The sequence below is a fragment of the Drosophila nasuta genome, chromosome X, assembly GCF_023558535.2.
Source record: "Drosophila nasuta strain 15112-1781.00 chromosome X, ASM2355853v1, whole genome shotgun sequence".
NCBI lineage: Eukaryota > Metazoa > Arthropoda > Insecta > Diptera > Drosophilidae > Drosophila > Drosophila nasuta.
Genome location: NC_083459.1, coordinates 3,649,114 through 3,666,028, shown reverse-complemented (window position 1 = coordinate 3,666,028; position 16,915 = coordinate 3,649,114). Strand labels below are relative to the sequence as shown.

The window sequence follows — 16,915 nt, the reverse complement described above, 5'->3', positions numbered from 1 at the left end:
GTTATATTCTAGAAGAACACTAAATAAATCGATTTGAAGCAACCTCTATGCAGTATAGAAGGGTTTACCGTTATTTGCAATTCTCTAATATGTAATTTTCATTATGCCATTCAATTTCAAACTGACTGCTTGACATTTAAATGATCTGCACTTTGTGGTTGCATTGATCTATAGTTATTCTTTTGGAATTTTCATTGTTGGATTTTATATAACACATATAGTAATGCACACTACAGAGTCATAGATACTTATTTTAGTGTCCCTCTCTCTCTCTCTCTTTTTCTATCTGTCTCTCTCTTATTTCTGTTGCTGCTATTTTAACGTAAACGCAGCGAAACTTGAAACTCAAGCAATTAACAGAAAAGATTTGCGTTTTGTTGTTGTTGCTGTTGTTGTTGTTCTTGTGGTTATGTCTCGAGTCTCGGAGTCTCTCCGCTCGTTTTCTTCTCGTCTGCCAAATGCAGTGACGACGACGACGACGTTAATTAAAACAAATGGCAAAAATAAACAACAGGCAGCAGCACAGAAACTAAAAGTAAACTAATTAAAAGGATCGCAGCACAAAAGTTTCGACTTACATATGCAGAAAATTGTTGCTTTTTTGTTGGGGGAGCAAAGCACGATGATGACGTTCGAAGACGTTGATGATGATGATGAAGACGGCAGGCAAAAGAGGAAGCTCGTTCAGTTATTGTTCTTGGTTGTTGCTCTCGTTTCTCGTTTGTGTCTTTCTCTCCCTGCAGAAAGGCTTTTCTCTGTGCTTCGTTCTATTTAGCTATTTAGCTATTCTGTTGCTGCTTTTTATATTTATTTTTTCTAGTATTTCGCTTGTTTGCGTTGTTTGTTGTACAATTTGCACACAGGAATGTGGATGCTCTTCTACTTCTTCTTCAAGTTGCTTTCCTTTTGTTTTGTTTATGTTGCTGTTCAGTGCTAATTGAGTGCGAATTTTAATAGTCGTACTAAACGCATGAAAATTGTTGCTTCACACACACACACACAAACACTGACACACACACGCACACGTGCACTGTAGAACAAGAGAAGAGTGAGTGCGACCGAGCGAACGATATGCGCGCGTGATTTACCGTTGATTGAATTAGTACAGATGGCAAGAAGAAGACGCCCGCCCAGCAGAAAACGTAGCGAAGATCACTCAACACACGACGCCGACTGCGAATTGAGAGTAAGAGTGAGAGAGCAAGTAACGAGCCGACACCTGCAACAACACACAAATACAAATACACAGACACAGACGCAAACGCACGCGAAACTGAACTCGACTCAATTAGTTAGCTCGTAAATTTGCATATTTCAAATTATTGCTTCACACAAAACGCCAACGGGGGGTGGTGGGCGTAAAATACACAACCAGCGAAGATCTTTTCGTTGTTGCTTTACTTGATGTTATTGCTCTTGCTGTTGTTGTTATTACTGCTGTGGCATGTAAACACACACAAGCACACTGCAATCACACATAAATATGTTTGGTGGCCCCAAAAAAAAAAACAAACAATTTCAATAATAAACAAATGAGATTCGCACTTTTGATTTTGCTTGAACACACACGATAAATCGCGTAACGTAATTTTGTTCGTAGCTGTTGTTGTTGCTCTGCTGCTGCTACTTCTGCTGCCTGCGCACACAACACGACCGCCAGCGCCGAAGTTCACTTGACGAATGCTGGCTGGGCATGAATGAAAACCGAAAAGCAGCAATTGTTTGTTGTTGCTGCTGCTGGCGTTGGCGCTGCTGCTGCTGCTGTTGTTGCTGCTGCTATGTTAGGTGGTTGGGCCAGCCTTGCGCTCTCTTTGCGTGCGTGTGTGCGCTCTCTCACTCACGCTCTCTCTGTCGCTCTCTGTGCAGTTGGCTTATCAGCTGCTTTGACTGAGACCGGCATTTGCTGCTGCTGCTGTTGCTGTTACTTTTCCGAGGGTTGTTTTGGCTCTTGCGCATACATGCAATGTGTTGTGGGTGGGGTTGTGAGAAGGGGGGTATTTTAGTTCGTTGTTTTTTTTATGTTTTTTTTTCTCATTTAGCTGTTGGGGCTGCGCTGCCATTGGATGCCCAAGCATTTGGGATTTCACTGGCAGCCGCCTATCGCAGGTGCCGTTTAAATCGAGGGTAGCAGCAGCGCCGTTAACAGAGCTCTGTTAAATCGCACCTGTGCGTAGGCGCGCACTGTTAAGCAGCCGCTGTTAACACAGACAGACAATTCGCATTGTGTGTTGTAGGTGGAGCTTGTGTTTCTTATGTAAACGGAGCAATAGAATTTCCTTTTTTATGTTTTTAATTAAATGACAAACCCTTTTCACAGCATTTTCATCATCACGTTTCTAATGAGTTGACAAGAATATAATTTTTTATATTTGACATGGGGTTGCATATTATGGTTGTTGTTGTTGTTGACGTAGTTGGTCATTTATTATTTTGCACCTCGAACTGATTTGATTTCTGTCGGTTAACCGAGCAACTTGACAGACACATTTCACGTTATCTTCTCTGCCAACCCCTTCTTTTGCTACCATAACAAATTTGCGCAAAAAATCAAAATGAGTGAGAGAGAGACAGAATAATAATAACACATAATAGAAATACGAATAGCGAAACGACAACCACATAATGAATTGGCTGCATAAATAATAGGCTCAAACTACTTAGGATAAGCGTAGCACACGCACCCAAGACACAGATACTCACACACACGCACACGCACACACACACAAACACACAGATTGCGAAGCAGCGCATCCACCGCAAACCCCTGGGCTGCATCCCCTTGACAGGGGCAAAAACGACGGCGACGGCGACGGCGAGTGCGAGTGCTGGCAAAGAGCAGCATTATTCATACATAAAAAGCCAATTAAAAATTTATAATAAACCCCGCGCCAAATGCAACAACCCCAAAAAAAAAAAAACCAACTCCAGCAACAGCACAACAAAATTAATGTAAGCTATATCAAGCAGTGCGCACAGTGGGACCAACGTTATGTTATAAAAGTAGCTACCTCTCTTTTGATTACGATTTGATTTTAAAAAGATTGATAACTAAAATTCTATATATATATATTCTTAGCAATTTCAAAACCGAAATAAAAGAGCAATATTGATATATTTATTAAAAAAAAAATTATAACTAAAATAAAATTATCCAAATCCTAAGAAAAGAAGGCGCTGCCTATATTCCGAATTTCATAAATATAAATTCTGCCAGAGGGAAATTTAAATTTCCCTCGGCTGCGCTGGCTGAATTTGTACTCGACGTTTCTTGTAGAAAATCTGTGGTCCAGCTCTAGCAGAAAATCTGTGCTTAGATTCTAGTGCGTAGTTCGGAATATGCAAAATAAAAATACGCTCAAAAATATATGCAGTAAATAAAATGTTTATTATACTTCAAATTAAATTTATTAAAACTAAAACAATGAGTACTTAAAATTATAGTTATGTTCTCTAATTAGTTTAACTTATTACTAAACAATTATATTTATATTCTATTTATTATATTCTAATTGCCTTGCCTTGGCATTGGCCTTGTAATTTCTATTCTTAAATTTAAACAAGTAAAAAGGTAACAGTCGAGTGTGCTCGACTGTGAAATACCAGCTACCCATTTTTAATAAATGTAAAATATTGCGGTATTATTTTCAAAATATCCCGAAAATACTAAAAATATACCAAATGGTATATTTGGTATATCGATATTGTACCACATTCAAAATATACCATAGACGGCACAATATACCAGATTGCCAGAAAAAACAACTAAGACCCCTAGTAAGTGGTAGCTGGTATAATAAGCAAAATATCGAAATCTCTACTGTGCTTGTGGTTAGTTCCAACAAATATATTTGAGCATTGAATGCTGTTTGATTGCAAGTTATATAGATTAACATAAAAGTGTTAAATTCTTGATCATGATTGCTTTGCAATCTTTGGTTTTGTTCTACGATCAGCTAACTCGGGACTCGGCTCGATAGGAGGCAGGCGTTCAACAAATCGCGATGGAATGCCCAAAGTGATCAACTCTTGGCGATCGCGACCCTTGAGGTCGTTATAGTAGCTGTATGCTTCCCAGGCCAATTCACTTAGCTTCGGCACCGTCAGCCACATCTTGTAGAGTCCCATCACACCGGGTCTCGGAGCCCAATTACCCTTACTCTCAACCCCACCGAAGACGAACAAGCAAGCGTTCCTCATCAGGGCGGCCGGTGAGATGTATGTGGGTAACGGTGTACGGGCGGTGAGAAGATGCGTCCACTTCATGGTGCACAAATTGAGCTTCCATATGTCGGACAGGTAGCTAAAGAATTCCGCCTCCTGGCCGCCACAGATGATGGCTTCAATGTCGCCGTTGGAGCAACGTCGCTGCACACATGCAAACAGCTGACGTGCCCTCGGATAGCCTTCGTTCTCCGCTAGCATGCGGTCATCGGGCTGGGTGTCACGCTCAAGCCAAGTGTGGGTGATCAGATTAAAGGTGAGAATGTGCTTGAAGTCGCGCAATTGCATATCAATGTCGCCGCCGCCTAGACAATAGATGAACTTGCCATCGGTGATCACTTGGTGGCCAAAGCATCCCTTGGGAAAGTCGAGAAAGAAGAGATTGTTCAGATCACTTTTGTAGAGCACCTGCCACAGCCTCTTGTGGAAATCGTAGCGATGCACGTCGCATACGGGGATTAAGTTCAATTTGCCACCAATCACGTACATAAAATGCTGATGCGACACATATGCTGCACCATAACCTGCCCTCGGCAGAACGCCTTCGTCGGCCCGGAATATCGCATTTGTGCCGTCGATAGAGTGCACCACAAAGCCATTTTCGATCCTTGGATTTTCATCGTCGGCAAAGTAGATCAATAGCTCATTTCCGTCGGTGTTCAGAAATGCTTTCATCCTCATGTGTTGGAGCGCGTGCATATTGTGCTTGAAACGCTCATCCAGTTTCCAGCGATTTGTTGCTGGAGTGTAGCTCCAAACCTGATGATGCGATCTCCGATGGACATCGAAACGAGGATAGCTGACAACCGTAAGCAAATTGAAGTTACGTGCCACCAGATGGAGACGGCCTTGCATCCTGGCATTAAAAATATTGATTTTCGGTTGCCTTGTGAACGGGCATTCGATCAATTGCTGGCACTTAAAGCTGTAACGTGGCCGCACGCTCTGCGACATGACTGCCCAATTATCATCTAACAAAAAGATTTCGTTCATGGAATCGCTGTCGCTATCGTTTGAAGCTGGAAGGTTCACAACATCCCGGGGCCCCAGCGTTTGCAAATCCGCTCGTAAGTCAAATCCCAAGAGCATTTCCAACTGCTCATCGTCTGACGACCCTTCCATCGACTTTTTAGTTGATCTAGAATGTTTTAGTCCTTTGAGAAGACATGCTAGGCAAAACAAAGCTCGAGACTCACCATTCAAAGCACGCCGTTTGTGTTATTTTCGGGAATAGAAAAGTTGTCGCCAATAAGTTTATTGAATCACGACAACTACGAACAAAGTGATCGGCTTACTTTGTTCGTAGTTGTCGTTGATTTTGGGGATGCGGAATTATCAGACGCCAAAACCTTCTTTTCAATTTGCAACTTACAAGCGAAATTAAATGAAACACATTTACAGCACTATTTGGTATATTTTTTAGTATTTTTGCAGTATATTTTGAAAATAATACCGCAATATTTTGCTTTTATTCAAAATGGGTAACGGGTCACAGTCAACTTTGAGTTGTTTTCTTCTCTTCTTTTTTGTTTCCTTCCTCTTTTTTTTTATTTTTATTGGTTATGTTTTACACCAAGACAGCTTACCATGGCCTCCTCACGAAGCTCATCGTGCTCCCACGCTGATCGCCGCCGCGATCCACTTCGTATCCCAGAGCCGGTCACTCCGCGTGGGGTTTCCGTGCCTCGCCGGGACACCCTCCACCGGGGTGGGTAGCTGACACCAGAGAAGCGGCTCCGGGCAGTACTTGTTAATAAGTATTGTCCCAACTGCCTGGCTCACCGGCACTCCGGGAGCACTTGACGCAACGGTGGACGGTGCAGACATTGTGGCGAGGACCACCACATCATGCTGCACATGCGGGAGCCGTGTTCTAAGCGACGAGGGACGACGCAACCAACCGGCACCCTCCAGAGGAGCACAACCCAGGATATCCCATGGCAGCGATTCCGTGGCCGGCATCCGCAGGCCCATTGATCAACGCACCTAGACCCGCCATGACGTTGACGGCACTTTTACAGTGCAAAGGAATGAGCATACTCGCCACTGCAGTGGGAAAATCGTTGTGCTCAAACAGACGCTTGAGCAGAAGTTTTTCAAAGAGTTTTGCGAGGCCAGATATGAGACTGATTTGACTTTATGACCGGTTTCAGACTCATCGTGATCTCAGCATACTTCCACAATTTGGGGAAATATCCTATGCTCAAAATGGAATTGTAAATATGTAACATAAGTATCAAATTGGAATAGCACCTGATTTGCGTTTTTTTGACGCGATGCTTTGGACTAGGCCGTCCTGTTGTACTAATCTCATCATTTATTTTCAATATTTTTTTAAATAAGTATTTGGTATTGAAATTTGCATGTTTAACAAATTTTTATTAAATTATAAAATGTTTTATACATAGAAAATTTTATTGAAAAAATTCTTCAGTGAAAGTAAATATTTGTGCAAAATTGAAAATGCGCAAAATGTTAAGGAACTAAGTAATATTGTTTTACAAAATTACTTAAGATTGTTATTTTAATATGGTGTAGAATCTTCGTTTTCTTGTTCGACCAATTTCAAAAGTCGCGGCATTGAGTTCCCCAAGTTTTAAAGCCTGTTTGTGTCTATGGCATCCCATTCTTTAACAATGGCTTTCTTCAAGCCCTTCAATGACTCAAACTGCCTTCCACCTTTGTAGACGTTTGCTGACAGAACGCCACAAAGGTTCTTAATTGGGTTCAAGTCCGGACTTATTGCTGGCCACTGCAATAGGAGTATATTTTTTGATTCCAGGAACGACATCGTATACCTCGCAAGATGTATAGGAGCGTTATCCTGTTGAAATACCCAAAGCTGTTGAACTGGTGTCATCGCGCAATGGTGATGAGGATTCCTCCAAGGATTCGCTTTCTTCGGTTATCGAGGAGAGCTCTGCCTCAATCGTTGTTAAGGACCAATCAGTCTTCTCTTCTTCTTCTGAAGTAGTTAGCGATATAATATCAACAAATCACCACTGCTCTGGAATTGTTGGTAGAACTTTATCGACATAGCCCTCAATTACTGTTTGACTTGACCGTCGACTGCTGCTGGATCGTCGACATTCTGAGCAAAGTCTGATCGATTTCGAGCCTTGACCATTTTCTAATGACTGTGGTTGTGACTCCGAAAAATTTATATTGATGTCAGCATATCAATTTTTTAATTATATTCTTTATATTGATCGTCAGCTTCTTTCCTTCTCGTATTGTATACATAAAGTGCTTTTTGAGTTTACTATTAAATGATCGCATAATTTGCACTTCTTCAATTAATTCCGCATTACGCTTTTTGTACTGCTCCATTGCAATCCCAATATTGCAAAAGGGGAGAATGTTGAGGCGAGCACATTGTAGGCAAGTGTCACACTCTCCGATCTGCCGATCGCAAAGCACTCAATGCTTTTCGCTCACTCACAATGCGCTCACACTTTATCTCAGGCGGTCACTTAACCAACCCCCATTCTGTGCGAATTTCTTTATTTCGAAAGTGTTAAATAAAAAAAAAAAAGAAAAAGGAACAACTTGTAATCTACGCCACTACAACAGAAGTTAAGAACAACAACAAATTTAACAAATAAACCAAAAACTTAGTTGAGTTCATTTGAACACTTACTTTTACATTCGCAATTTCTTTTCTAATTAGAAATTTCTAATGTATTAAGTCATTTCTCTTACGGTTCAATTGGTAATCAGTTTTTTCTAATAAAAGTTATATATTAAATAAAATAAAAAAAACAAGTAAGAAAGTTATTGTCGAGTGTGCTCGACTGTGAGATACCCGCTACCCATTGTTAATAAAGGCAAAATATTGCGGTATCATTTTCAAAATATACCAAATATACTACAAAAATACTAAAAATATACCAAATGGCATGTTTGGTATATTGATATAGTACACCATTCAAAATATACCATAGACGGCACAATGTGTCAGATTGTCACTCAAAGCAACTCAGACCCCTAGTAAGTAGGCGTTTTTCCCATACAAAAGTATTTTAATAACTTCCACAATTTTTATTTTAGTATTTTATAGTATTTATTGTATATACCAACTCTAGCTTTAAAATTAAGCTTGTTATTCGACTTTTTTGATTTGCGGGGGCGGAAGTGGGCGTGGCAAAAATTTGAAACAAACTTGATCTGCGTGCAAACATAACAAATGCTGGCGAAAAAAATTAGAGCTCTATCTCTTATAGTCTCTGAGATCCAGTGTTTCATACGGACAGACGGACAGACTGACAGACACAGACGGACATGGCTAGATCGTCTCGGCTGTTGGCGCTGATCAAGAATATATATACTTTATAGGGTCGGAGATGCCTCGTTCTATCTGTTACAATTCATTTCCTGCCGGCACAAAGTTATAATACCCTTCTACCCTATGGGTAGCGGGTATAAAAAACAAATATAGATGAATTTCTTGAAGTGATTGTTATTTTCAAGGCCGTTGGAAATAAATAATTCAATGATTTCGACATTTGCACCACTGTGCCAAGCGGCCTCAAAGTGAAAGCTTGAAAGCATGTGAGAATTGTACACAGGAAGAGAAAGAGGACGAGACGTGGATTTGGAATTGGTATTTTTGGGTTGAAAGCGTTCCTTGGTTGATGGGAGAAGAGGACTGAAGGACTGTGAAGGGGGGTTGCACACGCATCTAGCGCTAAATTAGATGTAAAATAATGAACATTTCAATTAAAATAATTAATATTATGAAGTGCATGGCCTGCTTGCTCCCTGACAATGGCCAAGGCAGATGAGTTTCAAGATCCTGAGGCTGCTCGAGCTGCAAGTCGAGCCCAGCAGCCACTAAGCACTCAATTAAGCATTTTAATGTTTATGGGACCAGGTTATGTTATGGTGTTGTTGTTCTGTTTGAAGCAGCATGTGCGAGCGAGAGAGAGCGAACGAGATGTCTCAGTGCCAACGAGGGAGAGAGGGAGAGAGAGAGAGCGATGAGCCAAGGCTTTTTAATTATAATTAAACATGCGAGCGAGCGAGCAATTGCTCCGGTGGATGAATGGATGGATGAAGCTATGCTAGATGGTACACATACATACATACATATAAGCATGCTTTTGCTTGGGTTTCGTTGGGTTGGCATAATCACTTAGCCGCGTGCAGCGCAGCATTTAAAATTAATTCTACTCAAGTGCGTTTTGGCCGCCCAAAACACGTGGCACACGTGGAACGAACCCCCGGCTACGAATTTCCCTCTGAATGGGGAGCCAAGAAGAGTCCAAAAAAAAAACAAAACAAAACATGGCCTGCGATTACCGTTAGCATTTTTGCGAGCGAAACAAATTGCACGCTAATTGCTTATGTTCAATTAAAAGCAAACTCCAAACGAAACAAAGCCAAATCATATGAAATGTAACCCACGGGGTGCTGAGGAATTTCGACACACTGTGCGCTTTCCCACAAAAACAGTGTTGCCACACCTTCGTTCACAATAAGATTGTGGCACATGCTTTCTAGTTATAACTTAAATATGCAAATTTAAAATTATTTTATTTTATAAAAATTAACTATTTGCAAATTAAAAAAAAAATTAGTAATTAATTCTTAATGAATATTGTAAGAGTTCTATTGAAATGTATAGAAAAATTATTTAATTCTTTAGAAAACAATTTAAAAATGTAAAGTATATAAAACTGAAACTTTTCATTACAAACTTTATTTTTTTTTATGAAATGAAATATGTTGAAAAGATGTTAAATTTTAATGAAATTTATTATTTTACAAATTGGTATTTCATAGATTTTTGAAATGTTTTATATAAAATGTAAAAATAAAATTCAATTTAATGAAAACCTATTCTTTTAAATATTTAAGAAATTGTATTTTTAGAATGGCAACATTTTTCCTAACGTAATTGTAGCTGCTTCCAGTCACATTTTCCTAACTGTAATCACACAAAAGTCTTACAAAACAGCATAAAATCAGCAGAATTGATGGTACTGACAACAAAATACAAGATGTGCACAACAGCAGAGACTGAGTGAAGAAGAGAAAGAGAGAGAGACACACTGTGCGAGCAACAAGGAGAGGAAGAGAGAGAGAGAGAGCACAGACAGAAGGACGTTGGCAATGAATGCTTTTTGTTTTGGTTTTGATCCTTTGCGCAAATAATTGCCTAATTGTCTCTGGTCGGGGCTTGTCAGTGGCACGCATCGTTGTTGCCACAACTGCTGCTGTTGCTGCTATGGCTGTTGCCGATGCTGCATGCAAATGGCAACGCATATTTCTTACACAAATCCATTCTCATCTATTAATTGGCAGCCCTCAGCAGCTGCTGGCCAGAATCGAGAACATCGCTCCCCTTAACACAATTAAGCGCTTCTGCAAATAAAAAATGAAACCAAGGATGCGGTTCCCACTCTCTCTCTCTCTCTATCTCTGTATCTCTGTCTCTCTTTCGGTCTACATAAATATGCAAATGCATTGTGCTCGAGCATTTTTTATTTACCTTTGGGATATCTATTGGTTTCGCTTGGGTCTTGAGTTCACCAGCTAATCTATCTTTTTAATTATCTTTCTTAGAGAATAAAAAAATAAAAGGTGCTACACTTTTTTCAACTTTATTAAGTTTCTTGAAAGTTTCAGATTAGAGAATATAGTTAAAAAAAAAAAAAAGAAAAACGGCAAAAATATTTAATTTTCAAATGTTAAAACAAATGTTTACAAATATTTTTCTTATCTTAAATCTTTAACATCTTTATCTTATTAAATATTCATAATTTATATCTATAAGTTTCTTGAAAGTTTCAGTTTTAGATAATATATAGGTCAAAAATTAAAATAATAATTACAAAAATATTCAACTTAAAAATGTTTAAAAACGTATAATCTTAATCTTAGTAGGTATGTAAATAATTAAGTTGTTAATTATTGTTAATATAGTTATTAAGAAGAAGATACACAAATAACATTTTATTTAATTCCAAATTAATCATGAACAAAAATTTGTAAAAGTTACGAAATTAAAGAAAGACAAAGGCAACGCAACTAGCGTTTCTTAAGTTTTTAAACTACCTTGGCTAATACAATAAATAGGTAAATAAAATAAAAATAAATGATATAATTTATTTTAATAAATTGTATTAAATATTCATTATAATAAACAATAAATACTTATGGAATATTGAATACAAGAAAAGATAAATATATCATATAAGTATTTATTACCCAATCAATTAAATTTTAACATTTCCTTCGCATTTTTTTTGGCTGTCTTATTTCAAGATGGCTGCCAAGGCGGCCTGCAGCGTCTTATAATTTGCTCATTTGCATTTTTCGCCAGTGTGTACACACGAAATTGCAGAGCAATTAAATTGCTGCGCTTGCAAATTTTTGTGTAATCACTTTTCTTTTCGCTTCGTCTTTTTGTGTAGTTCAATTTCGCACGCCGTTGTTATTGTAATTATTATTATAGCTGCTTGTTGTCAACATATTGATTGCCTTTGTGCATAATATGTTAACGAGGGTACAAAAAACAAAAAATAAGGTACATAGCTACCAGGGCTGCTGCACAGCGCTTCTAATTGCGTTGCATTGTGCTACAAGCAAGAAAGCAACAACAACAACAACAATGATATCCAATTTCAATACGCAATTTATTAACTGTGACTGTGCAATACGAATTGGCTGGCTGCTCTCAATGCACTTTAAAAATTGCCCCTCTGGCCGAAGCTTCCAGTTACGTTAGCGACTTTTAAGCGGCGCATTTGCCACCCATGATAAATGATAGGGCGACGCCTACGCGCGTCAAGGGTTGTCACCGTCGCCGTTGACGTCGTCGTCGCCGCAGTTACTGTCGCATTTTGCGGTACGCCGCAACGCCGATCAAATGGCCGCGATAAGCGCTGACAACGACACCGGGCAAAAGCCGCCAAGCCAGGCTAAACGTAGCCAAGCTGAGCGAACGTTGGCTGCGGTTGACAGTGCAAACGGTTGCAGTCAAAATTAATTAGAATTTTGAAACAGCAGAAAACCACGAAGAAAGTCGCAATTCTACGCGGTCGCAACGAAGTGTGAACACACTTACAAACACACAGTGTTGCCATAAATAATGTTGAAACAGTTTGATTTTTATTTTGAAATATATTCGTAATTTAACTTATTGCTTAGTTCAATATACAAACAAATTAATCTTTAAAATATATTAAATTCTTGAAGAAATTTAGAAATTTACCTATTTATTAATTTTTTTTTTTAATAGTTTTTGTATACATTTCTTTATTAAAATTCAAAAAATTGCAAATGGCTTTCAATTATGTTAAAAATGCTTTAAACTATTTTAAATTTGGTTTTTACTTAGTATATCATATAATATAAAATTGTTGAAAATCTACATAAATTAAATTTTTCAATGAAACGCAAGGCCTACTTGACAACACAGCCAAGAAGCCTTCCATTTCGCAAGGGTGCATGGTTAGCGGTAAATTGAAATCAGTACAAAACAGCAAGCAAGTAAAATAAAAAACGATCATTAATCATCAGGCCAAAAACCAAAAGGGTTGACACGCTCGACACTGCCCGAAGTACAAAACCAAAAAACCGAAACCAAAACAAAACAAAGCGCAATAGCAAAAGCAAAAAAAAAGTGAGTGAGGAACGCAAGAAGCACAAACGAACGCATGAAGGGTAGCTTGACCGGCGCCAACAACAACAACAACAATAACAGCAATAACTCCAACAGCAGCAGCAACAACAACAACAGTGACGCTGACAGTACTAATAACAGTGAGTATGAAAGCAGCGACGCTAAACAGCATAAAAAAGAACAACAAAAACAGCGACGCTAAACAGCATCACAAAGAACAACAACAACAGCGAAGCTAACATCAACTACAAGAACAACAAGAGTTATGCCATTAGCTGCAGCGACAGCAACAACAACAGCGTCTGTAACAGCAGTACCAAGAGCAACAACAAAATGCAAAACGCAGTTACCTTTTACTTCAATTCTTTTTATTGTCTATTCTTCGACATTGAGACGATTGCTACGCTTATGCGTTGTTGTCTTCTTCTGCCGCTGCTCCTCTTCCTCATCGGATGATTCTTGCAGCATTGACAAAAACTGCACACTATGATTGTCGACCATATCGCGCAGATCTTCCGCTGTGCGCGTCTCCCTCATTAGTGACGCAATCTTGTATTCGTTCAAGACCGGATTGTCCAAGAGTTGATGACGCAGCTGCTTGAAGCGTCGCTGAAGAGTGGCATACGACACATTAGCAGCTCCATCTGCTCCAACTAAGGCAGCATCACCTTCGAGCAGATATTGTACGGCCAATTCCAGATTGTTGTTGGCATACGACAACGCTTGACACGCCTTCTCCTTGGAGTAGCCCATTTCATCCACCAGCGTGTGCAGCGAATCATTTGCATCAGTTTCGATGCTCTCATTGATCGACGACGACATTTCTTTGGCAGCAGTTCCCAGCTCTCGCAAGAATATGTTTACAATTCAAGGCACATGGCAGGCAATGACAATTTTTGAGCTAACAGTTGTTTTGGCATGTTAACAGGCTGCTCTGTTAATAACAGACAGGCACCGCGATGAAAAAGCTCCCTTGCTCCTTAAGCTTATTTGCATTTTTATTTCAATTTTACAGCTTAAGAAAATTAAAAGAAAAGCAAATTGTCAGATTCTCAAAAAATACTTATTATCTTAGCTGTTTATCAATTTGTCGATAAGCAACACCGCAAAACTTGAAATTAACTGCCAATCGCTGTTAGTTAACAGCGCCTTTGGAGCACAACAGCCTCGCAGTCTAACAGCTGACGATCAAAGTGCGTGCGAATTATGAAATTAACATTTGGCATTTTTTCTAATTAAATTAGGTATTTTGTTATCGATAACGACTGAAGCACATCCTAAAAATGTTGTTGTTGTGTTTACCAAAAACTGATAACACAAAGTTGGCAACAATTACATTCTCTCTCACACACTCACACAAACACACACACACACAAAAAGGGAGATGAACGGGTTTCAACAGCTGCTGCCCCGCTGTCTACTTTTGGTCTGCTATATTTATGCGTTGCACAATTTTAAATAATCACCCCATTGGGAAATTTCATGGAAAGTCCAACCAAATACACAACAATCGAAAAAAACCCTTTCTCTCTCTCTTTCTCTCCCTCTCTTAGTTTTGCTTTGCATTACTTTATTATTGTATTTGTTTGTGTGTGTGTGTGTGTGCACTGATTTATTGCCATTTTCTTAGCTGCCCTGTGTTTATGTGTGTGCGTGTTGTGCTTTTCGGTTAACTCTTTGTTTATTAGAAGCAACAGCAGCAGCAGCAGCAGCCGAGGGACAAACAAACAAACAAGTGGCCCGTAAAAAAGCATTTTCCATACCCTCATCTATCACAATTTCTTTTCTTACATTTTTGGGTTTAAAAACGCATTTTCTCTGCTTTCCTCTCGTAATTGAAGTTTTTAGTTTTCATTAGCCAAAAGTCGACAAGGGACCCAAATGACATACTGCTGCTAAAAGCTCCAGCTTGTATAATTCAAATATCCATAATCATTATAATTTACATTACACATTCATTATAAGAATTTTCCAAAAATAAAAAAAGTCCAGAAATTTACCATTGAAGTATATCCACTTATTTTATTTACGAAATAATACAAATTGTTTGAAATTTTAATTTTTAACTACATCTAGAATTCCCTTAAAAACGCATATAGCCTCTAATTGAAAATTGCAAAAGATTGTAATCTCAAAAAAAAAAGACATTAATTCTTATTCGCTATTTAAAGTTCACACGCAGTTCGTTTGAAAATTGAAACGTAGTAATTGAACGTAAGCGGCAACGTAAGCCGATACTTTTACGATTTCGATTTTTCGTGCAATTTTAAAACGGATATGAAAAACTTTTCAACTCTCGCGAAGAAGCATTTTGAAATATGAGCAAAACGTGTGCTGACACATTCGTTTGACGTCGATAGTTATCGCAGCACAAAGCAGAGCAGAGCAGCAGAGCAGCTTTTGCAATTGTTCGATTTCAAACAAATGCCAAAATCACTTAACACACCGTTAACACCCACATTAGTTGTACTTGGCCGCACACACACACACATATAATGCGAGTGTGTATGTGCCTGGGAAATGCACAGCGTAGCGCTCCACTTACAGTTTCGTTTCAATTACTTTTGTACCTACCCCCGGCGGCAACGGCACAAGGAAAGGGATCATAATCGAATTAAATGCATTGCCAAACAGAACTGAAACGAAAAAGTCATTAAAAACGCAAGCAAGCAAAGTCTATAATAACGATTGCACGCAAATTTGTGCACCACATTTTCCCTCTCTCTTCCACACACATACGTGCCAAAAACTATAGTGCATGAATGGAATTTTTGGCATTCGGGAATGCGAACGCACGTGGCGCGCTGGTCACCCGAGATAAGCAACTGTCGACGCGTGGCTCGGCTGGAAGAGAAGGCTCAACCATCCAGCACAGATGTTGCTGTCTCTTTTGTACGCATTCAGTCAAAAGATAACCATCAAATAGGCATAGCGAACAGAAGAGAGAGAGAGAGTGGGAGAGAGATAGATGGCGGCGTTACTTATTTATGACTTGAAATCGGATTGTCAGATTCTTCTTTTCTATTCATTGCGATTATCGTTATTAATATTATTAGTGTTTGCACTAAAGTAACTGACTTCCGCTTCTTTACCCTATTTACTTTTTTTTTCACCAGAGGCGTTGAACTGAGTAATAGAAAATGAAAATAAAAATAGCTGAATAGCACATCTCTTCAAATTGGATATGATTTCGAAGGAACTTTAACAGTCATTGGCTAAAATTGTAATAGAAGCAAAGTGGGTGAAGTTATGAAAAGCTTTAGGAATCAATTTATTTATTTTTATCCTAGAATGATTTGCATTATTACTCTGAGATTCGAAATTTGTATTTAAAATTTTCTTAAAATTGTTTCACTATTTTTATAGCAATTTGAAATAATTTGTTTTAATACCATTTTAGCATTACGATGGTTTTTTATTTTAAATTGAGTTGATTTATGATTATTAAAACTTTATCTTTATCTTTATAAATACTTTTTAAATGATATTATTAATTTTTCCAAAATATGATTTAATTTTTTTTAAATTGATTTGATTTATGAATGCTGAGATTTTTTCTTTATAAATACATTTTAAATTATAAACTTTTATTTTTTCAAAGATTTGCTAATTTATTATTTTGAAATGGAGAATTAAAGTTTTTTTTTTGGAAAGTCTTTTTTAGTATGCGCTATAAAATATAGTAAAAAGTTTTCCAATGTTGTTATTATTTTTTACAATTACGTAGTTCTTTTAGTGCGCACTATTATATAGTGTGAACAATTTGTATTTTACAAAATTTATTTATCATTTCATCCATATCAAGTTCTTTTAACCAATGTGAAATCATCGTTTTAATGGTCTCTAAATCAAAAGAAATTGTGAACTCTCACACTCACACTCTTCAAGTTCGCAGTTTAACAACTCAGTTTGTTCTCTCTCCACGCGACACACTTGAAATTATGCAAATATGTTGCGGCCACAACCTAGGACAACAACAAAAGCGACAAACAATAATAATTTCACACAAAACTCGACAACCCCAATTCGCATGCACCCCTGTTGCTGTTGCCGGCCCTGGTCCCC

At 38.4% G+C, this 16,915-nt stretch overlaps 2 protein-coding genes across 2 annotated transcripts in view; both read right to left on the bottom strand.

The window, feature by feature from the left end:
* The window catches only part of LOC132795008 (paxillin-B), a 78,201-nt gene that overhangs the window by 51,530 nt on the left and 9,756 nt on the right, over window positions 1-16,915 (bottom strand). The window lies entirely within an intron of this gene.
* LOC132795783 (kelch domain-containing protein 10 homolog) lies at window positions 3,826-5,514 on the bottom strand. Its single transcript, XM_060806670.1, has 2 exons — window positions 5,418-5,514; window positions 3,826-5,359 (listed from the first exon to the last, which is right to left on the bottom strand). Exon 2 carries the CDS (start codon window positions 5,341-5,343, stop codon window positions 3,913-3,915), a length of 1,431 nt encoding a protein of 476 aa, XP_060662653.1. The 5' UTR covers window positions 5,344-5,359; window positions 5,418-5,514; the 3' UTR covers window positions 3,826-3,912.